The sequence below is a fragment of the Mercenaria mercenaria genome, chromosome 3 (genome assembly GCF_021730395.1).
Source record: "Mercenaria mercenaria strain notata chromosome 3, MADL_Memer_1, whole genome shotgun sequence".
NCBI lineage: Eukaryota > Metazoa > Mollusca > Bivalvia > Venerida > Veneridae > Mercenaria > Mercenaria mercenaria.
In genome coordinates, this window is record NC_069363.1 from 44,312,776 (window position 1) to 44,338,428 (window position 25,653).

General features: G+C 34.6%; 1 protein-coding gene across 2 annotated transcripts; it reads right to left on the minus strand.

Moving 5' to 3' along the window:
* Window positions 1-1,112: 1,112 nt before the first annotated feature.
* On the minus strand, window positions 1,113-24,685 carry LOC123524913 (ubiquitin-conjugating enzyme E2 W-like). 2 transcript variants are annotated; one of them, XM_053538315.1, is made up of 6 exons: window positions 24,637-24,685; window positions 20,275-20,366; window positions 17,666-17,768; window positions 10,525-10,680; window positions 5,503-5,578; window positions 1,113-4,826 (listed from the first exon to the last, which is right to left on the minus strand). In XM_053538315.1, exons 1-6 carry the CDS (start codon window positions 24,649-24,651, stop codon window positions 4,813-4,815), a joined length of 456 nt encoding a protein of 151 aa, XP_053394290.1. In that variant the 5' UTR covers window positions 24,652-24,685; the 3' UTR covers window positions 1,113-4,812. The 2 variants fall into 2 exon arrangements, with proteins under 2 accessions (XP_053394290.1, XP_053394289.1); XM_053538314.1 differs by lacking the exon at window positions 24,637-24,685 and adding an exon at window positions 21,472-21,700.
* Between the last annotated feature and the right edge of the window lie 968 nt (window positions 24,686-25,653).

The window sequence follows — 25,653 nt, forward strand, 5'->3', positions numbered from 1 at the left end:
CCTCAAACAGAGGCATTTGAGCCGCACCATGAGAAAACCCAACATAGTGCATTTGGGACCAGCATGGATCCAGACCAGCCTGCACATCCAATGCACTATGTTGGTTTTCTCATGGCGCGGCTTATTTAATCAGATGCTTCTAGCATGACTGTAAAACTGACCAATAGAAATGTTGCATTCATATACTAGACTCCAAACTCTGTTATCTAATTGATTACATACATTTCAACAGCTGTGTATCACATACGTCATTAGCATAACATAACATGTGATAAATTCTTAACAAAATATGACCTAAAATCAACAAACATTTGAACATTTCTAATAATTCATACTATACAACACAGAGAATAAGGTGCAATATCTAAACTTACAACATTTTACAATTTGTGTTGACTGCATAGTTACTAGTGCCTATGATATGAAGCAGTAAGTACAACCTAACATGACAATTTTGAATCTAGACAACAATTCTCGTATCTAAATAGACAACTTTGTCCTTAGTATTAATTTGTAAAGTCTAGTCCTTAAATAACAGAAGGACTTGGACTAGGACTAGAATATGATGAAAAGTGTCTATATAAGATATTCATGCCATATGCAACAGATCAGCTTAAATAAATTATTCAAACTCAAATTGCATCTGCCATTAGGTAATTTCTTTTACTGTTGGATGTATCTAAAAATATTTTAATTACTATTTATAACTTGAAATATGTCACTGTTTTCTACAACCATTTTGTAGTCCTTAAATTATTTTGAGGAGTATGATAAACAATAATTTTTTTGTACAAACAGAGATTTACTGTTTCAACTGTTAATCTATAAACTTACATGATAGAAAAAGCATTTCACAAATAGCTTCCTAAAAAGCTGCATCCAATCTTATACATGATTACAACTCAACTATCTGTGATAATCTCAACCCTTATCATGCTAAGCACGATTGATTCTGCCTTTGCGACCAGTGTAGATCATGATCAGCCTGCACAGCCGTTCAGTCTGCTCATGATCTGCACTGTTCGCCATTCAGTCAGTATATTTTTGGTAAGCACCCGTTTTAACAGTTAATGGTACTGTCCAAACTGGAAGATGGACAAGTTCATTATAGAAATTTAGCAGGGTAAGGGTTATCATTGGATGAATATTTAAGTGCCACTATGCGAAGACCAATGTTAAGGCTTTCTGACCAGCAAAAATCTAGATCAGTAAATTCACCATACATCATACTGTTTATCCCAACATCCATATTGTTCATTTATCAATTTCAGCACTGGTCTGCAACGGATAAGCAAACACCATGGATCCAGATCAGACTGCATGGATGCGGTTTTCGAATAGTGGTGCTCATTTAAAATCACCATTTTATAAAACATTTTAAAAAACACCACAATAACAGATAATAGCAGCATAGTGCTAAATGGTTGTAACTTATATATCATTTGTGTATGGCATACATTATGATTCCACATATCAGATCTGGCTTTAATCCTATGTTATTCTGGTAAATGAAATAAAATAAAAAATCATATTTGGCTTAATATCTGCATCTTTTTCTTGTATCAATATCATCTATTATTACATGAGTTCTTATATATGACTTCACAAGTATGCAGGGTTAAAGTAAAAAACTGAGACAAAAAAAGAAACATATTTCTGATGACAAGACAATTATTGAATGGCTTTCAGTTCAAAAGTCTAGGTAGTTTCCCCTAGTCCTTCAGACCTCAGGCAAATAGTTTTGGCTATTGACGGGCAAATCATTCAATACATGTATAATCATATTGGTAAGAAATATCGGGAAAACTGACTTTCCTGAGGATTACTGAAACAATGATAAATGCAACTATACATTACCAACCATTCATAATCAGATACCTTTCATTTTGTTCACTTAGCCAACTAAATATGACAATGCAAATAAATCCAGCTTTCTGCATACCTGGCAGTAACGAGTATATGAGCCGTGCCATGAGAAAACCAACACAGTGTGTTTGCGACCAGCATGGATCCAGACCAGCTTGTGCAACCGCGCAGTCTGGTCAGGATCCATGCTGTTCACTAATGGTTTCTTTAATTGCAATAGACTTTGAAAGCGAACAGCATGGGTCCTGACCTGACTGTGCGGATGCGCAGGCTGGTCTGGATCCATGCTGTTCGCAAATGCACTACGTTGGTTTTCCCATGGCGTGGCTCATTCAATCAGCTGATTCTAGCATGACTGTAAAACTGACCAATAGAAATGTTACATTCATATACTAGACTCCAAACTCTGTTATCTTATTGATTACATACATTTCAACAGCTGAGTTGGTTTTCTCATGGCGCGGCTCATATGATTATGTACAAAGAAAATACAAAACAAATATGAATTTGTAAAGTTTTCACAAAACCCTTCCTTTTCTGTTCCACTTGATATTCAATACTTAAAAAAAAATTCTCTTGCATTTTACTTTATCCTGAAACTTTTTAAAACTTCAAGAAATACACCACGGTTAATAATCATGTATAAAAAAAAATTATTGCAACTCCATGAAATTATTACAAAATATATTTCAAATTTGGCTTTTACTGTTCTCTATTGTCACATTTGATATCAAACTTCTGACTTGGTTTGACAGCTACAAAACAATTTTACAGGGCTGTAACTTTTAACTTTTTTGCACTCAATATTTTGCAAAGAAATCTTACTTAGCATTAAATAAACTTCACTCAAAATTTTTCCTTGATAGAAATTTAATATAAATTGTACATCAATAACCGTCTTTATGTAAATTTGTTGAAAACAACTACATAGAAAAATAAAGCATTATTCTGTAAATTTCTTGGAATGGTGTTAGTGCAAAATAAAGTCTATTTCTTTGAATTTTGCTGGCCCAAAAACAACTTGTTACCAACACTTTTAACAATAAATTGGACTGTGAAATCTTCCATCATTTTCATTTCATTTTTATAACTAAGAAAATCTGAGAGTACACAGAAAGGCTGATCACATTTTTTATTTTTCATTGGCATTTTACCAGTATGCTAGTGTTAATTTTGAGCCCTACCATATTCTTGAAGATGTTTTTATATCTCTTACACATTCTTACAAAAATGATAAAACTTAAATAATCTTGATCAATAATGGCAGTACAGGCAATAATTACCAGATTTTATCTAAAATGCCCTGGGCTGATATTCATCAGCATTTAAAATCTGAAATTTACAGACAGAAAATATTCAATTTACCTTTCTTCTGTTATTCATACATTTGTTCAGATAAAACTTGACTGATCTGTCTGTGGCTGCAGACTGAACAATCATGCACAGTTCCGTTCAACTAGTGCTAATTCAGTATTAAGAGCAACAAGATAATTTGTCATTTTAAGCATAAATTTCAAAATTAAAACAAGAGCTGTTGCTATTAGTGACAAAATTAATGTCCCCCCTGAGCATTTATGCCAAGTAATTTTAAAATCCCTTAATCAATGGCAGAGTTATGGACCATACAAGAAACAGACTATGTTAACCTTTGACTTTTAAGTCTGACCTTGACCTTGGAGCTAGGGGACTGGGTCTTATGTGTGACATGTCAACTTATTACGGTAATTATTTATGCCGAGTTATTTCAAAATCCCTTCATGGATGGTAGAGTTATGGGCTAGACACGAACAGACCCTGTTAACCTTTGACCTCTAAATGTGACCTTGGCCTTGGAGCTAGAGGTCTGGATCTTGCGCAGGACAAGTCGTCTCATTATGGTGAACATTTATGCCAAGTTATTTTAAAATCCCTTCATGGATGGCAGAGTTATGGAATGGACACAAAACAAACGCTGTTTTTCTAAGTGTGACCTTGTCCTTAGAGATAGGGGTCTGGGTCTTGCGTATGATACATCATCTTATTATGGTGAACATTTATGCCAAGTTGTTTCAAAATCCCTTTATGGATGGCAGAGTTACATCCCAGACAAGAATTTACATTGATGCACCTCGTCCGGACGGACGCACGCACAGATGGACAGACAGTGCGATTTTAATATGCCCACCTTCTGGGGCATAACAATAATGAATATGGGCCAAGAGCAGTTTCATATTAACATAAGACTTGATTTTGACATTTCTAAAGGTTGTTACTGTTTCATCAACATTTATTTTCACTGCATTTTCCTAGAACTACTTTAATTCTGAATCAATATAAGTAAATTGTGCTCAAAATACTTTTTAAATGCAAAATTCTTGTGTAATATTTTGGCTGGCAAAACTTTTATTCTAGGAAGATTTTGAAAATAATGTCAAATCAATGTTTAACAATTTTGTTTAAAAAAATACAGAAAAGATCTCACCAAAATGGATTTTTATCACTTTTAAAAAACTACCCAAGAAATAAAAAAAGTTACTTTTACTATTTATTGAGTTAAAGTAAATAATTTAAAAGGTATAAAAAGAAATATATAAAGCCATTTTTACTAAATATGTGAAATAAACATAAAGCTCACATTTATTTCCTCTCTCACATTATTATAAAGTTGAACTAAAAATAGCACATTCACACTTCATCACTAAGAACAGTGTAAACTTGCATCAAATATCCATACACAAGCCTGTTAATCATACGGTATGCACCCTAGTGTATATGCATGTCATTATGTGAATCCTACATTAAAAGACCTGTGTTGCATCCAGTTGTGTAAACAGTACAATAATTAACCTGTGTTGCATTGAGTTATGTAAACAGTACAATATACAGCCTGTGTTGTGAGGAAACAGCTGGTTACAAATAGAATTGTATGTCTGTAAAATCACAGATGACAAAGTGACCATTCATTTATCATACATCATCATCTGAAATAGATAACAGCATTTAAAAGTGCATTCTAAAGAGCAGAACCAAATATTTCAATATTTAAAAAAAGATTAGTAAGTAAAATAAAAAGTTTAATACAAAGTCATTCACTGAGTTCTACACAGTCTACACATTGCATCGTCTTTAGAATGAACACCACCATTCATCGACTGCTGGGCTTTCTTGAGAAAACTGGTTGCTGCTCTAGTGAAGTTGATTTACTAAGAATTCTATCTTTAATATGGAAAAGAAAATATCTCTCTTTATAGAGGAGCTTGCTACCTGGAAGTATCATTAAGGCAGGTTATCCTGTATTCATAAAATCACTCAAGCAGGCTGTAAACTATGAATCAAGAGAGCAATGATGGCCTTTGGTTACTCACATTACTAACACAGCTCAATTATTTAACAATGACCTGTGCTCAGAAAGCCATATTCTTCAATGAAAATCATGATAATTTTGACTATATCCATTCGGGACCGCATATTTCAACAAATCATAATAATTCCAACAATCAAAGTAGAATGCCACCCAAGGAACAATTATTTTCCCTATGTTTTTACTCTTTTCCACAATAAAATAACAGCCATAATTTATATTATTACAATACCATATAAATGAAGACCTACTTATAAAACATTTTTGTTTTCTGTAATATATATCAGACAACTTACCATGGTAATACCATCTTGTTTTCTTCGGATTTTTACTACAAGTTCTCACATATATTGCATTATCTGGTGGTCGTTTCTGAAATCACAGTGAAAATACTGTTACATTTATCATTATATGTGAAACAGCAAGTCTGAACAAGAGCCATGTTACACATAGCTAATCCCCCCGCCGGGCATATTATAATTGAAGGCTAAAGTTCCTGGCAAGTTATAGTGTCTGAAAGTATTAATTTTGGGGAAAGCTTTGAAGAACTGTTTAGTTGTGGTCCACATCAGGGGTTTTAAAGATGTGGAAGAAAGAATAAGTCAGTAGTGAGGTGGTTTACTGCTAAATTCTATTAATTTTCATGAACAGTATAGCTATGATGTTTATCTATATGGCTACTGTAAAAAGAAGGAATGGAAAGCTAACAGCGACAAATTTCTTTACTCTAGCAGCTGTATTTGCAAATGGAATGTTAATATTGTGGTTGTTTAGTAATCATTGTAAGTCTTTTGTTTTTTTTAATCAACAAAAAAAATCCTTACCAGGTAGAGATACCTTATATATAATAAAATACACCTAAAATTGGAGAGTAACATCTATGTTGTACCACAGAAAAGTGGTCTTGTTTTTTCCCTACGGTCAATTATAAAAATGTTACAATATAAGCTATTTATAGTACCGACTAAGAGAAGTTAATCTTAAAAAAAAAAAAAAAAAAAATTGCAAGTCCACACAAAATCTTTATCAGGTAGAAATTGGTCAAAATACACCTCAAAATTTGATATAGCATGCATGTTGTACTACAGAAAAGTGGTCTCGATTTTTCCCTACGACTAGTAATGAAAAAGTTACAATAAAAACAACAAAGGGAAGTAATTCTAAAGAAGGGAACTGCGCATGACACTTTGTCTCATGATGGTGTATTATTGTGCCAAGTTACATCAAAATCCCTCCATGCATGAAGAAGAAATGCTTCGGACAAAGTCATTCTTGTATCTGACCTTTGGCGTCTAAGTGTGACCTTGACCTTAGACCTAGTGACCTGGATCTTGCGCATGACACTCGGTCTCGTGGTGGTGAACATTTGTGCCATGTTATATCAAAATCCCTTTCTGCATGAAGAAGAAATGCTCCGGACAAAGTTTTCATTCTTGTATCCTTTGACCTCTAAGTGTGACCTTGACCTTAGACCTAGGGACCTGGTTCTTGCGCATGACACTCCGCCTCGTGGTGGTAAACATTTGTGCCAAGATATATCAAAATCCCTCCATGCATGAAGAAGATATGCTCCAGACAATTTTTTTAAAAAATATGATAAAGGGGAATAACTCAAAAAATAGGCAAAGTAGAGTTATTGTTCTTGCACACTGCACTTCCTCCTAATGTGTTCTATCAGTGTATGAAGTTTGAAGAAAATCCCTCCAGTACTTTTGGGGTTATGCTCCGGACAAAATGTTTTAAGAAAATATGATAAAGGGAATAACTCAAAAAATAGGCAAAGTAGAGTTATTGTTCTTGCACACTGCACTTCCTCCCAATGTGTTCTATCAGTGTATGAAGTTTGAAGAAAATCCCTCCAGTACTTTTGGAGTTATGCTCCGGACAAATTTTTTTAAGAAAATATGATAAAGGGGAATAACTCAAAAAATAGGCAAGGTAGAGTTATTGTTCTTGCACACTGCACTTCCTCCCAATGTGTTCTATCAGTGTATGATGTTTGAAGAAAATCCCTCCAGTACTTTTGGAGTTACGCTCCGGACAAAGATCGTTGCGGACGCACGGACGGAGAGCATTTCTAATATCCCCTTCACCTTTGGCGGGGGGATAAAAAAAGAAAAGCCTAGATGATGTATGAAGCAACCAGTCTGGATGGTTTTACTGAACATAGGTAAAGAATGTGTGCATACGACCTTAAAAGGCAAATGCTGCTGTGAAAAAAGTTTCTATTTCTGGTTTGATGGCGGAAATGCAAATCTGGATCAAACAGACAACTAGATAGGTACTTTTGAAAAAGAAATGAACAAAATTTAATATGTATTCGTATGCATTCAATCTTGCTTAGGCAGGTTTTGTTTTAGTTTTGTTAAAGAAACAGAATGTAGAAATAGATATTAACTTATTAATGAGATCATTCCAATAAAGTTTTAATCAAAAACAGTATAGGAGAGATCGTGTTTGTATACAAATCCGGTGTATTTTCTATTTTTAGAACTGATAAGACAGTGATCGGGTGGGCAGAAGCCGATCGTCCATGTTTTTTGTAAACAGTGATGCTTTTCTAACGGTCTAAACTTTCTTAAAACATAAATTACATAAATAATTTTTTGATCAATGGAAAGGTTATAAAACAAGCAATTTATTGATTACTTTTAATTGTTATTTCGAAATAAAATGGATTAGTTATGAACGCTTAACTTACACTGTTTTACTAAAGGTTGTGAAAATCACTACGCCGCTTTTAAAATTATATGTCATTTAAAACGGTTATTCATTGAAAAAAGATATTTGGATACAAAAATATGAAGATTGTTAGTATTTCAAATCTTTTTGAATTTTTAAAATCCATAAATGAGCAAAAAAGTTATTAAAAATTAAAAATTCTGATTCAATACGCAAATGGTGTTAAAAACACTTGTTTTGCCAACCACCAGATAAACAGGTGTTAACGCGTGACGTCACGGCGATCTCTCCTATAGTAGTCCTGACAAATTTGATCGAAAATGACCCAAGGGGCCACAACTCCACAAACAAGAGCTGTCACAGGAGACTACTTCAATGCTGGATAGTGAAACTGAGCACATCTGAGGAAGCTGGAGCTGTCACTGGAGTGTTTAATGACTCCAATGGTGGATGAAGATATTGCGCAATAGCTTGAGTCTGTGTCAAAAATATTAAGTTATAAGAGAGATAGAGATAAAGTGTATCAAAACACTAAATAAGTATAATTCTAAGCAAAAAGGGGGCATAATTCATAAAATATTGGTGCAAGAGTTATACATCTTGTGTCAGTAATTACTAAGAGAAAATGCATCAAAATTAACCTTAAATTCTAAGTAAAGAGGGCATAATTCATGAAAAATTGGTGCCAGAGTTATGCACCTTGTGTCATATGATGTGGGTGATAAGGTGGAACAATATTTTAAGTTTGAATCAAATCCATTTAGTTATAACTGAGATAGAGTGAAAGTGCACCAAAACTTTAACCTGAAATTCTAAGTAAAAAGGGGAGATAATTCATCAAATATTGGTGCAAGAGTTATGGCTCTTGTGTCATATGATGTGAGTGATGATGTTGAACAACTATTTTAAGTTTGAATCAAATCCATTTAGTAATAACTGAGATAGAGTGAAAGTGCATCAAAACTTTAACCTGAAATTCTAAGTAAAAGTGGGGGATAATTCATTAAATATTGGTACCAGAGTTATGGACCTTGTGTCATATGATGTGGAACAACTGCTTTCAGTTTGAATCAAATCCATTTAGTAATAATTAAGATAGAGTGAAAGTGCATCAAAACTTTAACCTGAAATTCTAAGTAAAAAGGGGGAATAATTCATGAAATATAGTTGTGAGAATTATGGCCTTTGTGCCATTTGAAGTGGGTGATGATGAGGAATAACAATTTTAAGTTGGAAATAAATCTATCAAGTCACAAATAAGGGGAAATCATTCAAATGTTTGCAGTCTTAATTTTTGAGCTAGGCGTGTCACAAAGTATGTATACAGTATAGTAACAAAAAACAAAGTCCCATAACTATGCAAAATGTTTATCTAAAAGAACGTAACATGCACCATGCACAACTAGGGTTGGTACTGATCACTTGTGTGAAACTTGTGTGAAGTTTCATTAAATTGTGTGCAAGATTGCATATGCAGACTGTATGTACATAGTATCTTAACAAGAAACAAAGTCCCATAACTCTGCAATTTTTGTTGTTGAAAGAATCTAACATGCCCCATGCACAACTACTGGTGTTACTGATCACTTGTGTGAAGTTTCATTAAACTGTGTCAAGGGGATGAGGAGAGATGGTGCGCACAAGATTGTGTCTATGTATATAGTATAGTAACAAAAAACAAAGTCCTGTAATTCTGCAATTTTTTTTTCTGAAAGAACCTAACATGCCCCATGCACAACTACTGTTGTTTAACTGATCACTTGTGTGAAGTTTCATTAAACTGTGTCAAGGGGATGAGGAGAGATGGTGCGCACAAGATTGTGTCTACGGACAGACGGACGGACAGACAGACAACCTGAAACCAGTATACCCCCCCTTACAACTTTGTTGTCAGGGGGGTGGGGGGGGTACAATAAAAGGGCCATATCTCAACTTTATGGCAAAAAAGTCTGTGGAGTTTACTTAACTGTGAAGTATTTTAACTGTGATACTAACTGGCTGACAATCAAAAACACAATTTTGTTGGAAAAACAAATCCAAGTACAAAAGGGGTAATAATTTCATCCAAATAAAAGCATGAGTTATGAAACTTAAATCATTCAGTTAGTATTATCAGGAGGAAGCCATGTATGAAGTTTCATTCAGTTGTGATGAGTAATAATTGATATGAGCTTGCTCAGAATCATTAACAGGGTGTCTACATACAATGCCAACTAATGGCAACACAAGGGTGTATTGCAACAGCTGTGATGACATGTCACAGCAAGCAAAAACAATACATCACATATGGGCAGATTTTAGTTATAGTAAAACTACAATATTAACCTTTAGCAGGCTAGATAAACTGTCGTCTGCTGGGAATGTCGTCTGCTTAAATTGTAAAGTTCATTCAATTTGCTCCAAAATTGGAAGAAATATTGTCAGAGTAGCAAACAGCTTGGAACCTGATCAGACGCCGATTTATCGGCGTCTGATCTGGTTCCAAGCTGTTTGCAAAGGCTGTTAAATTCGCCCGCAGCAGGCTAAGGGTAAATAGAATTATTGTGTCATTACTATACAAAATATTGATATATTTTTACAAAAATGTACAAATGTAGGATAGCCAGCTTCATGGTAATATCTAGAGAAATAAATACCTTTTCTGTACAGCTAGATAGCATACTGACAATACTAAGACAAACTGAGGTGACGGACAGGGCTGGCGACCAATCATCAGTTAGTATAGAAAGACAAATATGGCCGTTGCTATATACATGTGGATGAAGTGGAATGTTATTGCCTATAAACATCACCTGAAAAAAATATACATTTTCAATAAAGAATTTACTTCTTAAATGCCTTTGTTTAGAATGTGGTTGCCACATTTTCCGTTATGAACATAAAATACATTAATTTCTTGTTAAATCCTATTTCTGATAATTACTTTCTTGAATGTTTACCAAAGGTTTGAATATTGCTGAATATACTAGAATGTTTTATTGAATCAATTGTTTTTTATTACCTCCCTTTAATGCTCCAATTATAACAGTTCATGTGCAATATTAAAAGTAGTGCTTTTCTAACCATGTAAGTACGCATAACATCTATCTGGAAAGCTGTTTCATCTGTTTTTAAGATAAAAATTTAAAGTGTTACGGACCTTTAACACGTATTTCTATTCAAAATATAATTTCCTGTTCTTGCTTTTAGAATTTCACATAATTATTACAAATTTCTAGATTTGAATTTTGCAGAGTATTTCATGATATATGATAAACTTCAAGATACTTTTGTTGATTACATGTAACAATAAATTATATTCAAAATTTAAACTAGAAATGTATTCCTGGAAACATAATTGTCCAGTGAAAGTACCAGCTTGTCCAGAACTTTTTTATTTTTCAATTTAACAAATCATTTTACTTCAGAAATTATAGCTCATTAATAGTCTGCCTATATATCCAGAAAAGTGGCCTAGAAATTGCCTTTGATGGCATTTTTTGTTAATGCCCGACAGCCATGTTCATTGTTAACTTTATAAAAATTGGAAAAGTTTCAGGGGGGCTGTCACCTTCTAAGGGTCATAGTAAGGTCACAGCACAAGGTCAAAGGTCAATAAGTGCATATTTGTTATAAACGTCAGATTTTCGCCATTTTTGCTATCTTTTAATATAAACTTGTAATTTTTCGGTGATAATTATGAATTTTAGAAGTAAATAAATTACTTCGTGTAGATTTATTGCATTTGAGACTGGCAAAATTCAAAACGACTAGAGTTATTTCTATAGAATGAGCTTAATTTTCCGTACGCTCTGATATTTTGTTCATTTATAAAAGCTACCTTTTTCATGTTTGATATTCTAAAACTTCCATTTTCAGGCTAGCACTTTTTAAAAAGGCTATTTGATTGCCTATATGATTGTTTGTATGAACAGTACAGGTAGAAAAATTCTATGGCGCGTATTATAAGACTGGTACAGTTAAACTTCGTTTGCTCGAATTAGGATTAATCGCGTACTCTTGGCTCGAACTCATTGTCAGGTCTATATAATGTGTACTTCACGTTGGCTTGTACTGATATCTCGAACACATTTTGCTTGTCCCTTCGAGCACTAGCGAACATAGTTTGACTGTTATAACTATTGACAGATCTAAAGATTCTTCCGGAAGCATAGAACTCAAGGACGTAAAATAGCAAACTCAGTTTGATTAATTCTGTTTGTGAGATGAAATGTGCAAATTCTCTCAAGCATTACCTAAAATGGTCTATCCTGTCAATTAAAAATCTATTCCAGTGGTTTACGCATGTGCTGTAGTATTTTCAGGAATGCGTGGGCGTTTAGAAATACCATCTATGTACAAAAAGTAAGCGATATCAAATGTTGAATATAGATATTAGTTAACCGCAAATGTTATGTTGTTTTTATTTTCATTTCATTAGCATGAAAATGGTACTCATCATGTTTTTGAATCAGCTAAAAAATATTTCTTTGGTCATTAACATTAGGCTATTATAAGGACTGGTAACCGCTCTTCAAGTGTTTTCAATATCTACAATTTTGTAACTACCAGTGTTTGTTTATGTTGGTTCTATCAATGTCACACTCAAAAAGGCTTAATAATTGTCAGTGAATTTGAAAGTATATCGAATATTATTAGTATTATCTTTATGACTGTGAATATAGGGGTAAGCATGTTTGTTTGCCTGTTACAACGCCTTTAGATTTCCGAGTATTTGGTTGGTGATAGAACCGGGTAGAGCAAACTTACCAATGTATCACAAAGGAATCTGATGTTATAAAATGAAACAAATGTGAGCACAAGCTATAGACGTCTTAGCCTGACATATTCAATCGACAGTATTTGTTTATTATAAATCCATCGTTTTGAATTTCAAATCTCTTCTTCATGCTCAGTCTTCTAATCATGAAGAAAGTTATTTTTACACGTTGTATATCTCTAAGTTACTATCGAACGGCCATAATTCATCATTTTGATTAGCTGAACCATCATCTGTCAGTAATCATGAAAATATTGAAAAGTATATTTTCAATATTTCACTGAATCTGCCTTAATGTTACTATTATAATAAATCTAAAGCAACCTTTCTGATGTTTTTATATCTTTATTTTTACATTTTAATTTGTAAAACATATGAATGACTAATGTTTCAGTGTCAAGATACTAGCTTTCTTTTCACAATGTAATCAAAGACATCCTGTCTGAAACCAAGTGTCAGAAGTGTAAATTGTTATGATCTGATTAGTTTACAACTGTTGTTTTGAACAGGAAGTGAGAGTGTGGAAGCAAAGCCAAAAATTATAAGATTCGAAAAAGAAATAGCGTGCTGAATTTTTAGATAAAAAATGCAAATATCGCATTAAGAGCTTCGTTGATAGTTCTTGAATGTTCTACCTTATTAAATTACAATACATAAAATATGATGATAAAGTCTGACTGTTAGTAAAAAGGAAACAAATTACAGCAAATCAAAGACATGGTGTGTAGAGTAACTAGTTGAATTCCTACAGATCTGTTCTGTTTTGTTTATTACCGTACATGTTCTGTGTATTCTGACCTATTTCAGTTATTCCTCTAAAATGGTCCTATTTAACAATCACCGCGTGGACAAATAACATAAATATAATCATATAATGAATTATCACCAGTATTGAAATGATTACTTTAGAAGCTGGAGAAGCATTCCATATATGGTAAATGTTACTTTCAACAGTATCTCAATCTTGTAACGGCGGTCAATTAACCTAATCAGTGTTTCTGGAGTCTCTACAAGTATTAGTCTTTTCCCCGCAAGTAACTACCAACTTTTCCATATGATTCAGAAGTGGAGGACGAAATTACTCCTTACAGTGTCTATTATCAAATTATCATGGAGAACATACACCTCTCCTTGGGATCAAACTTACGACCCCGCGATTCTTAGATCTGGGCTCTCCTTATTAAGCTAAAATACTTGGTTGTATTCATGACAGTAAAGTGATTTTAACTGTTTATGTGAACTTTTTTTTATATATATTTATATGTAATTCAGTTTCGTTGTAGTCTTCCTCCTCAAAACCAACCACAGTTTCCCTTTCGCACACATTTATCAAAAGGTATACAGTACGTAAATAATCTTTTGATAGTCAGTTCAAAGCTTAAATTCAAATTTTATTGCTACCTGACTTTTGTTTTTATCTTTCCCAAATTTTGACAGATTTGAATGAAAATTGGACACATTGTTTAATGACCAGTTCAGTTAAATAAACGTAACAGCGATATCAACTGTGCGTACATTCATTGAGCCATATGACAGTTCAAATAAGGTAACCTAAAAATAAAACGTCACAGAATGGATGCAACTGGTGCTTGGTCTCTATGCGGAAAATACTGCCATCTGCAGTATTAAACAATTTTGTCATTAACTGGTGTCATTAATGACATCACAAACCTGATATAAAATTAACATGTTCATATTGAAAATATTGACGGATGTTCTATTTCAATTAAACATTGTTGAACATTCAGAATATGTTACTTTGAATTTCTGCTGTGACGAATTTACTAATTATGTGACTTTTAATTTAAGGTTTACCGTATTGTTACCCTTACGGTTAAATGAAAATAATTCAGGCTATGATCGTTTTTATGTTTTATTATAATAAAATAATCATTAAACATTGTGTAGAACATCATTCAAATCTGTCCAAATTTGGCGACAAAAGAAAAAAAACAGGCTTGGAGTAAGGAAAGTTGTTGAGTTTATCATTAATAAAGCACTATTTTGCTTCCTTTAGTACCTTAGAAGTCATTTTCAAAAGTTCATTTTTGACCTTGACATGTCTGTGACCTTGAAATTACATTAAAATAACCCTTGGATACGACAGTACCAAAAATATTTTTGCAGCTGATCTACATATATAGATTGGCAAACATGTCAAGTATAACACACTTTGCCATCGTATGCCACTTTTCCCAGATATATATTATTCTATATAATATATATATATGTTATGTATATATATTTTTAATATTATCATCAGTTTTATTTACAAAATACTAAAGAGCGTTGAAAAACAATATTTAAACCAATTTAGATGTTTTATGAAAATAAAACGAATGAACAGCGGTATAGTTTATCTGTAAATGCACTCATTTGACCTTTGACCCCATTATACTGTAATGAGGAACCCCATAAGGCGACAGCCCCTTTTAAATTTAATGTTTGATCCTAAGGAACACTTTTATAATAATATCCGAGCATTAACAAAAAATGCCATCATAAGTCACATTTTCCTAAGATATTGGCAGACTATAAAAATTATTTTCTTTGTATACGTCATAATATCATGATTAATCATTTGTGACAGATTATTCTCATTCCACCAAGACTTCAACACAAAATGAATTATACTGATATACATACAGAGCAATCATCTCAAGAAATGAAGGGCCATTAAAAAGTTCCTGTCTCTGAAAAACTGTGTACATCACAGTTTGAACAAAACACAAAATACAGAACTGAATACAGAATAAAACATTTATTTAAAGTCGGTATGTGTATTATAAATAAGATTCCTTTTCAAATGTAATATTTTATGATATAGAGTTATTTTACATAATGAGGGCCTTTCAATACACAGTTCAAGTAAAAAGGACATAATGAAGTATTTCAACAACGAGTTACATAACAAACCTGAGGAGAATCAACGGGGTATCGCTACATAACAAACCTGAGGAGAATCAAAGGGGTATCACTACATAACAAACCTGGGGAGAATCAAAGGGGTATCGCTACATAACAAACCTGAGGAGAGGAGAATCAAAGGGGTATCACTACATAACAAACCTGAGGAGAATCAAAGGGGTATCACTACATAACAAACCTGAGGAGAGGAGAATCAAAGGGGTATCACTACATAACAAACCTGAGGAGAATCAAAGGGGTATCACTACATAACAAACCTGAGGAGAATCAAAGGGGTATCACTACATAACAAACCTGAGGAGAATCAAAGGGGTATCACTACATAACAAACCTGAGGAGAATCAAAGGGGTATCGCTACATAACAAACCTGAGGAGAATCAAAGGGGTATCACTACATAACAAGAATCAAAGGGGTATCACTACATAACAAACCTGAGGAGAGGAGAATCAAAGGGGTATCACTACAAAACAAACCTGGGGAGAATCAAAGGGGTATCACTACATAACAAACCTGAGGAGAATCAAAGGGGTATCACTACATAACAAACCTGGGGAGAATCAAAGGGGTATCACTACATAACAAACCTGAGGAGAATCAAAGGGGTATCGCTACATAACAAACCTGAGGAGAATCAAAGGGGTATCGCTACATAACAAACCTGAGGAGAATCAAAGGGGTATCGCTACATAACAAACCTGAGGAGAATCAAAGGGGTATCACTACATAACAAACCTGAGGAGAATCAAAGGGGTATCACTACATAACAAACCTGGGGAGAATCAAAGGGGTATCGCTACATAACAAACCTGAGGAGAATCAAAGGGGTATCACTACATAACAAACCTGAAGAGAATCAAAGGGGTATCGCTACATAACTAACCTGAGGAGAATCAAAGGGGTATCACTACATAACAAGAATCAAAGGGGTATCACTACATAACAAACCTGAGGAGAATCAAAGGGGTATCGCTACATAACAAACCTGAGGAGAATCAAAGGGGTATCAATACATAACAAACCTGGGGAGAATCAAAGGGGTATCGCTACATAACAAACCTGAGGAGAATCAAAGGGGTATCGCTACATAACAAACCTGAGGAGAATCAAAGGGGTATCGCTACATAACAAACCTGAGGAGAATCAAAGGGGTATCACTACATAACAAGAATCAAAGGGGTATCACTACATAACAAACCTGAGGAGAATCAAAGGGGTATCGCTACATAACAAACCTGGGGAGAATCAAAGGGGTATCACTACATAACAAACCTGGGGAGAATCAAAGGGGTATCGCTACATAACAAACCTGAGGAGAACCAAAGGGGTATCACTACATAACAAACCTGAGGAGAATCAAAGGGGTATCACTACATAACAAACCTGGGGAGAATCAAAGGGGTATCGTTACATAACAAACCTGAGGAGAATCAAAGGGGTATCACTACATAACAAACCTGAGGAGAATCAAAGGGGTATCACTACATAACAAACCTGAGGAGAATCAAAGGGGTATCACTACATAACAAACCTGAGGAGAATCAAAGGGGTATCACTACATAACAAGAATCAAAGGGGTATCACTACATAACAAACCTGAGGAGAATCAAAGGGGTATCGCTACATAACAAACCTGAGGAGAATCAAAGCGGTATCGCTACATAACAAACCTGAGGAGAATCAAAGGGGTATCGCTACATAACAAGAATCAAAGGGGTATCACTACATAACAAACCTGAGGAGAATCAAAGGGGTATCACTACATAACAAACCTGAGGAGAATCAAAGGGGTATCGCTACATAACAAACCTGAGGAGAATCAAAGGGGTATCACTACATAACAAGAATCAAAGGGGTATCACTACATAACAAACCTGAGGAGAATCAAAGGGGTATCGCTACAAAACAAACCTGAGGAGAATCAAAGCGGTATCCCTACATAACAAACCTGAGGAGAATCAAAGGGGTATCACTACATAACAAGAATCAAAGGGGTATCACTACATAACAAACCTGAGGAGAATCAAAGGGGTATCGCTACATAACAAACCTGAGGAGAATCAAAGGGGTCATAATCGCTACATAACAAACCTGAGGAGAATCAAAGGGGTATCGCTGACTAAACTTGAACATCAACTGAAATTTTTCATCTTTGTACAAGGATTCTTCTGCACCCTCTAGGTCCACAATCCATCTATAAAAAAAACAATACCTCATCAACAGAAATGGGTAATGACTGAGTATTTACTGGTAAATTAACATCTTTGATAAAATTACCATGGAAAACTTCTGAGCCGCGCCATGAGAAAACCAACATAGTGGCTTTGCGACCAGCATGGATCCAGATCAGCCTGCGCATCCGCCGGTCTGGTCAGGATCCATGCTGTTCGCTAACGGTTTCTCTAATTGCTATAGGCTTTGAAAGCGAACAGCATGGATCCTGACCAGACTGCGCAGATGTGCAGGCTGGTCTGGATCCATGCTGGTCGCAAAGCCACTATGTTGGTTTTCCCATGGCGCGGCTCATCTGTTCTGCCAGGGACTGAACTCACAACCTCTGTAATTTATCATTATGTCAGATGATAAAACATTCTAAGCTTACTAAAATTTCAACCAGTAAATAGGACATAACTGAAAATTTTTAATTTCAAACAGATATTTTAAACAAGAGCTGTCACAGGAGACAGTGCGCTCAACTATTTCGGTGCTGGATAGTGAAACTGGGCACATCTGAGGAAACTGGAGCTGTCACTGGAGTGTTTAATGACTCCAATGGTGGATGAATATTGCACAATAGCTTGAGTCTGTGTCAAAAATATTAAGTAATAAGAGAGGTAAAGATAAAGTGTATCAAAACACTATATAAGTATAATTCTAAGCAAAAACGGGGCATAATTCATAAAATATTGGTGCAAGAGTTATGCACCTTGCGTCATATGATGTGGGTGATGATGAGTAGGATAGCTCTCCATATACTTTGTATAGTCGAGCTAAAAATCATCTCAATTAAATTGTGTTACACTTAAACAATTCACAAATATTATCAATCAATATGATACCTCCTTTGTGAATCTCTGATATCACTCACCTAGTTCCTGTGAAATTTTGATATCACTCACCTGGTCCCTGCAAAAATGTGATATCACTCACCTTGTTCCTGTGAAACTGTGATATCACTCACCTGGTTCCTGTGAAACTGTGATATCGCTCACCTGGGTCCTGTGAAACTGTGACATCATTCACCTGATTCCTGTGAAACTGTGACATCATTCACCTGATTCCTGTGAAACTGTGATAACACTGAACAGTTTCCTGTGAAACTGTAATATCAATCACCTAGTTCCTGTGAAACTGTGAGATCATTTACCTGATTTCTCTGAAACTGTGACACCATTCACCTGGTACCTGTGAAATTGTGACATTATTCACCTGGACTGGTTCCTATGAAATTGTGATATTATTCACCTGGACTGGTTCATGTGAAATTGTGATATTATTCACCTAGAATGGTTTCTGTGATACTGTGGTATCATTCACCTGGTTCCTGTGAAATTCTGATATCATTTGCGTATTTCCTGTGAAACTACAACCCAATATAAATCACCTGATTTCTGTGAAACTGTGAGATCATTCACCTAGTTCCTCTGAAACTGTGAGATCATTCACCTAGTTCCTGTGAAACTGTGAGATCATTCACCTAGATCCTGTGAAACTGTGAGATCATTCACCTAGTTCCTCTGAAACTGTGAGATCATTCACCTAGTTCCTCTGAAACTGTGAGATCATTCACCTAGTTCCTCTGAAACTGTGAGATCATTCACCTAGATCCTCTGAAACTGTGAGATCATTCACCTAGTTCCTCTGAAACTGTGAGATCATTCACCTAGTTCCTCTGAAACTGTGAGATCATTCACCTAGATCCTCTGAAACTGTGAGATCATTCACCTAGATCCTCTGAAACTGTGAGATCATTCACCTAGTTCCTCTGAAACTGTGAGATCATTCACCTAGTTCCTCTGAAACTGTGAGATCATTCACCTAGATCCTCTGAAACTGTGAGATCATTCACCTAGTTCCTCTGAAACTGTGAGATCATTCACCTAGTTCCTCTGAAACTGTGAGATCATTCACCTAGATCCTGTGAAATTGTGATATTATTCACCTGGACTGGTTTCTATGATACTGGGATATTATTCTCCTGGACTGGTTTCTATGATACTGGGATATTATTCTCCTGGACTGGTTCCTGTGAATTTGTAATTTTATTCACCTGGACTGGTTTCTGCAATATTGTGGTACCATTCACCTGCTTCCTGTGGAATTGTGGTATCATTCACTTAGTACCGAAGTTTGATGATCAGCATCGAGAATGCAACCTTGCTACTGGTCGGTTTCAAAACTGTGGTAAGGAGCTTGATGACATAATGCTTGAGGTTGTAAACCTTAGTTTAAAGACAAGTCTCAAACCTACAGCTGCCGGGTATCTCACTGGTTGTGTCTGACCACTGTAAATTCTGAAACTGACAAATAGCAAGGTTGCATATTAAGGCTGGTCTCCAGGCCATGGACCCTGTCTTCAACTTATCCTTATATTAAACTTTACACCCAGAAATTTTGATGTATGTCAAAAATTATTACCTGTTTGACATATTTTGCTGTACCAGATGAGCACATAATCATTATATAAGTTATTAACTTACTCAGTTATATTTTTATGTACACTATCTGAATCAACTTTAACACCTTTTGGAGGCTCCTTGGTCAGCAGTTGTAGCTCTTTGTGTAATCTTTTCTGAAAAAGAAACAGCAAGTTACCTTTATGTGAAATAGTAACAAATTTTTTTTTTTGATTTGACCTTTTAATCTTGTTTTTCATCAATGATGACCTACCTTCAATCTTGACCCAGATATCTGTAATAAATGACTATATTATGTTTCAAGATTTGTTATGGATACATTTGATTCATACTGGTAACCTCTTTTTCTTCAGCAACCCTTAAGTGACATTCCACACTTCTATTTTAGAGATAATCCTTACAGGAACTTGAGAAAGGTACAAAGTTAATTATAGAAATCAACATCTGAAATGACTGTGACAGAGTATAAAACCAAAATGTTTGCAAATACATACTTGTTATGGACCATGAACGAAAGAACACTTTGGCTTGTGTTCTTCAAACTTCATAGGAAGATTACCGTACCTATCGTTAGTAGATGACCTCTATTATTTTGCAGGTCAGTTTGTCAAAGGTAAAGGTCACAGTGGTCTCAGGACTGAAAACAGTTTCCACTAAATAACGAAAGAACAAATCGATCTGATGATTGCATGCAGTAAGTAGATGTTCCCTATTGTTTTGCAAGTCACTACTGGTCAAAGATGAAGATCTCAGTGACCTTGAGACTGATGATTTCTACTCAGGCAATTAAGAACCCTTTGGCCTACTGCCTTTAAACTTCGTAGAATGATTGCCTATGGACAGCAGATGATCTCTATCTCCTACACATTTTAACATGATCTGCATAGAAAAAAATTAAGTCATAGCATATACTTTACGAGTGATACTCTATAATTTAATCAAGATATCCAGTAATACTTTGTACAGTTCCAATGTTCCTAAACAACAGTGTGCTAGACTGTCAGGGAAGATTAATTGAATTAAATTAAGTTTCAGCTTTTTCAAAGTATCCGGTTTATCCTAGTAGCCAGTTCACCTGTTAAATCTCACTTATGTCTGTGAGAGTCAAACATTAGTGTTATTGAGCGGAAATTACAAAAGTTCTTATTTCCCAAATAATGTATGTTTTTCAATGAATACAATTAAGGAAGAATTGAAAAGAAAATAGGTATCAGGATAAACTTTTGCAGATTCAAAAACATTGTTTTGGTGAGTACTAACTTTGTATCTTAGACTTATTGTAACAAAAGCTGTCCGTAAGACAGCCAGTGCTCGACTATCCGACTGTTGTCCCAAAAGCAGGAATATTACCCTCAATCCAGTATCTGCATTATTTTTGGAGATAGTAACTTGCAGGCAAAACTTCAACCAGGATTTTCTAACTCCAAAAGGGGGCATATCTGCCAAAAATACATATCAGAGTTATGGGACTTGACCAAGTGCGGTTGGTTATTGACCTAAAAAAAGAAAGAATAAGTTTCAAAGCTACATGCTTTTAATTAATAGCTATATGTACTTGCATTTAAAACTTTAATGTAAACCTGGATTTTCTATGTCCAAAAAGGGTCATAATTTGGCCAAAATGGGACTTGATGCTATCACCTAGTTTTATAACCCCGAAGGCACATGTATGTGAAGTTTCAATTCAATATCTACATTAATTTTGGAGATAGTAACTAGCATGCAAAACTTTAACCAGGATTTTCTAAGTCCAAAAAGGGGCACGATTTGGTAAAAATACATGTCAGAGTTATGGTAACTGACCTAAAAAAAGAAAATATAAGTTTCAAAGCTATACGCCTGTAAATGATAGCTATATCATCTTACATGCAAAACTTTAACCAAGGTGTGATGCTGATGCCAGAGTGAGTAGTCCCGAATAGTCAAGCTAACAAAAGCTGTCCGTAAGACAGCTAGTGCTCGACTATTCGACTGTTGTCCCAAAAGCAGGAATATAATACCCTAAATGTTTAAATATTTATAAGAGTTTCAATCCAGTATCTGTATTATTTTTGGAGATAGTAACTTGCAGGCAAAACTTTAACCAGGATTTTCTAAGTCCAAAAGGGGGCATATTTATTGTTTGCATTGAAATTTTTATTTGTATAAAAATACACGTACGACGAAATAAGTTAATTGATCGAATATTAGCAGTACGGGGATAATATAAGTTAAATCAACAATAAAAGGACTCATAATTTTGTATGTACTGAATGATATATTTTTGAATCACATTTCAGCAGGACATTTTAATCATAAGAGACTCAATTACAAATGCAATGTAAAATGTAATGAACATTACAAATTTCAATTACACGACTATCAGTAAAGAACATGACAAATATGATTCAAGATTCATTGAAATTCATGTTGATTTGTGTCTTAGATTAAGCTAAAATAATAACAAGAGCTGTCTGTAAGACAGCGCGCTCGACTTTCTTCAGTGCTTGACTCTTAATTAGAGCTTTGACAGAAAATTCTAAGTTAAAAAGGGGCATAACTCTGTCAAAATTCAAATCAGAGTTATTGGGATTGTTTCTCCTGGTGTAGACTTTTATAGTAAATAACTATTTTAAGTCAAAAGCTTTGATAGTAACAGAGATATTTGACTTTATCAAAAAATTCTAAGTTAAAAAGGGGCATAACTCTGTCAAAATTCAAATCAGAGTTAAGAGGATTGTTTCTTCTGGTGTAGACTTTGATAGTAAATAATTGTTTTAAGTTTCAAGTCAATAGCTTTGATAGTAACAGAGATATTTAATGTTGTCAAAAACTTTAACTGAAAAATTCCAAGTTAAAAAGGGGCATAACCCTGTCAAAATTCAAATCAGAGTTAAGGGGATTAATTCTCCTAGTGTAGAATTTGATAGTACATAATTATTTTAAGGTTCAAGGCCAAAGCTTTGATAGTAACAGCGATATTTGACTTTATCAAAAACTTTAACCAAAAATTCTAAGTAAAAAAAGGGGCATAACTCCATCAAAATTCAAATCAGAGTTATGGGGGATTGTTTCTCCTGGCGTAGACTTTGAGAGTAAATAACTATTTTAAGATTCAGGTCAATAGCTTTGATAGTAACAGAGATATTTGACTTTATCAAAAACTACAACAGCGACGCCGACGCGAGTTCAATAGCTCTACATTTTCTTTGAAAAGTCGAGCTAAAAATGATCAACACTCATTGTATATGGCAGCAATTTACTCAAAATTATGAGTCAAAAATACTTGTTATATCCGAGACCATCATAGTCTAGTCATAATAATGTCATACACTCATTTAGTATAACACAGTTCCTATGGAAGTGCAACGTGCAATTAATTGCAGATTATCAGATATATCAAAGAGCTATAAAAATAAATAGATTGGCAACTTGAAAGGCATATAGAGCAAATCTCGCCAACCTCCCGTGACAAAAAAACGAGATCTCGTTTACCGGAAGTGGCGCTTTCTCCGTGCGCCATTTTGTATGCGAAAGCAATTATTCATTGGTAAAATAATTATCACCGTATGACCACGCTTCTTTCAATGGCAAAAAAAAAAACAACCTGTACTTCGTGTCTTAAGACCATTTCACATTAAACTAATTTTGTTTTAGAAGCTAACATGTATTTTAAATGTAGTTTTAAAGGTACAAATTGTTGTAACTCCATGCTCGCCGATGTTTGTTTTTAGTAAGATAACGCCGAATCACGCTCTGACACGAGCTCATGCGAGATTACAGCCAGTTGCCATTCTGTGTATTTTATACTTCTTTGGATATATTCAGTTACATATACACAGAAACAAATTAAGTCCTATCATTGATCAATGGAAATTCAATGCTACATTTTGTATTGAACATTACAACAAAAACTAAAAAAAATGTACAAATATATTCTCGAATATATTCTCTATGTCATCGTTTAAGTATATTGCCTTATCATGTATTTACCTTGATCTAGTTTCACCACCAAAAAGGTCTTTACTGGTTTTGACATAAAAAGAGGGATTCTGCCCTATCACAAAAATATCTCAGAATCAGTCAGTGTCAGTTACGATGTCAAATTATTTGGACTAGTAAATGGTTAGTCAGTATTGGAAGATAGATAGAGGTCGGTTCTCCTAGACAATCCCTAACATGATTGGCTAGGGGTATGAATCCGTACCTCTAGAATCAGACTCTACACTTCCTTCTTTGTAATATTTTCCTTTTAAATTTTCTTTGAGCTCGCTTTGAGGTTCTGCCTTATTTCACATAACTAATTTACTTGGACAATCTACAGTAAGTTGATCAGAATGATTATCTCACTAACATAAAGACAAACAATTAATTGATTAAATGCGCTGAAACGTAGTAAAAAATATAAAAACATGTCAACTGTTAGGAAAATACTAAATTCACTACCTCCATAGAAGTCATTTTTATTTTCGTTTCTGTTTACATTGAGTTTCGAATTTACTTTTATGATAAATTAATAAGAAAGGTTTATAACTTCAAATAAAAAATCAAAACAGTTGTTAAATTCTGGTATCTTGTTCAAATTATTCTACATTTTGTGTACAAAAATGTGTAAAACCTAATTAATTGAATGCATATCGGCGGTTGCTGTTTTAATACTGAATTGAAATAGACTGGTACTCAAAGTAGTATGAATAAAAGCGGAAAGGTAAGTAATGACGCAAAACGAAGCGTAATGAGGCGTAATGCTATATAATGAATGGACTTTAGTTGGAAATGAGTTAACAGTGTCTAGTAGTTCAACGCACCTGGGGCTCTCACGACTAGGTAAAAGGGGTTCTAAAATAAATGTTACTGAGAGAATTAGTCTAGCTAGACGAACAGCTTATCTTTTAATGAACACTGTCTTCATGGAACTAATGGACTGAACCCAAAAGTATCATATCTCATATACAAAGCGTATGTTCTTCCGGGAATGTTATACAGTCTTGAAGTCATTCATATGAATAAAACACAGCTTCAGCAAATGGAAGGATATCATTTGCGAACTCTGCGACAAATACAGTCATTACCTCAACGAACTGCCGCCTCTGCAGTATTCCTGCTTTTGGGAGCACTTCCTATCGAAGCTGAAATTCATTAGAAGCAACTAAGCCTCATTCAGTCAGTCATAAGTAGTGATAACAAATGTCTACAAGAAATGGTACAGCGCCAGTTGGCTTGCAGCTTTGACAACGTATACAGTTTCTTCTACACCATTGCTCAAGTGCTTGCGAAAAGAATCTGCCGACCCTAAGTTCGCTTTTCGCCTCTGATATTGGGAAATCACAGTGGAAGAGCATGTGCAAGAAAGCTATAGAGGCATACTGGACCAGGGTATATGTCGACGATGTGAAAGCCAAGAAAACGTTGAGGTACCTGTCTATTCATCGTTTGCGTATCGGATCTACACAACTGGTGTGA

Excerpts from the sequence above, each read along its gene's own strand:
- LOC123524913 (XM_053538314.1), bottom strand. The coding sequence starts at position 21,648 with ATGCCCCCTTTTGGAGTTAGAAAATCCTGGTTGAAGTTTTGCCTGCAA. Across the intron at positions 20,367-21,471 it reads CAATAAGTCTAAGATACAAA|AAAAGATTACACAAAGAGCT; the intron begins GTTAGTACTCAC and ends TTTCTTTTTCAG. Across the intron at positions 5,579-10,524 it reads TATCTAGCTGTACAGAAAAG|AAACGACCACCAGATAATGC; the intron begins GTATTTATTTCT and ends CTGTGATTTCAG.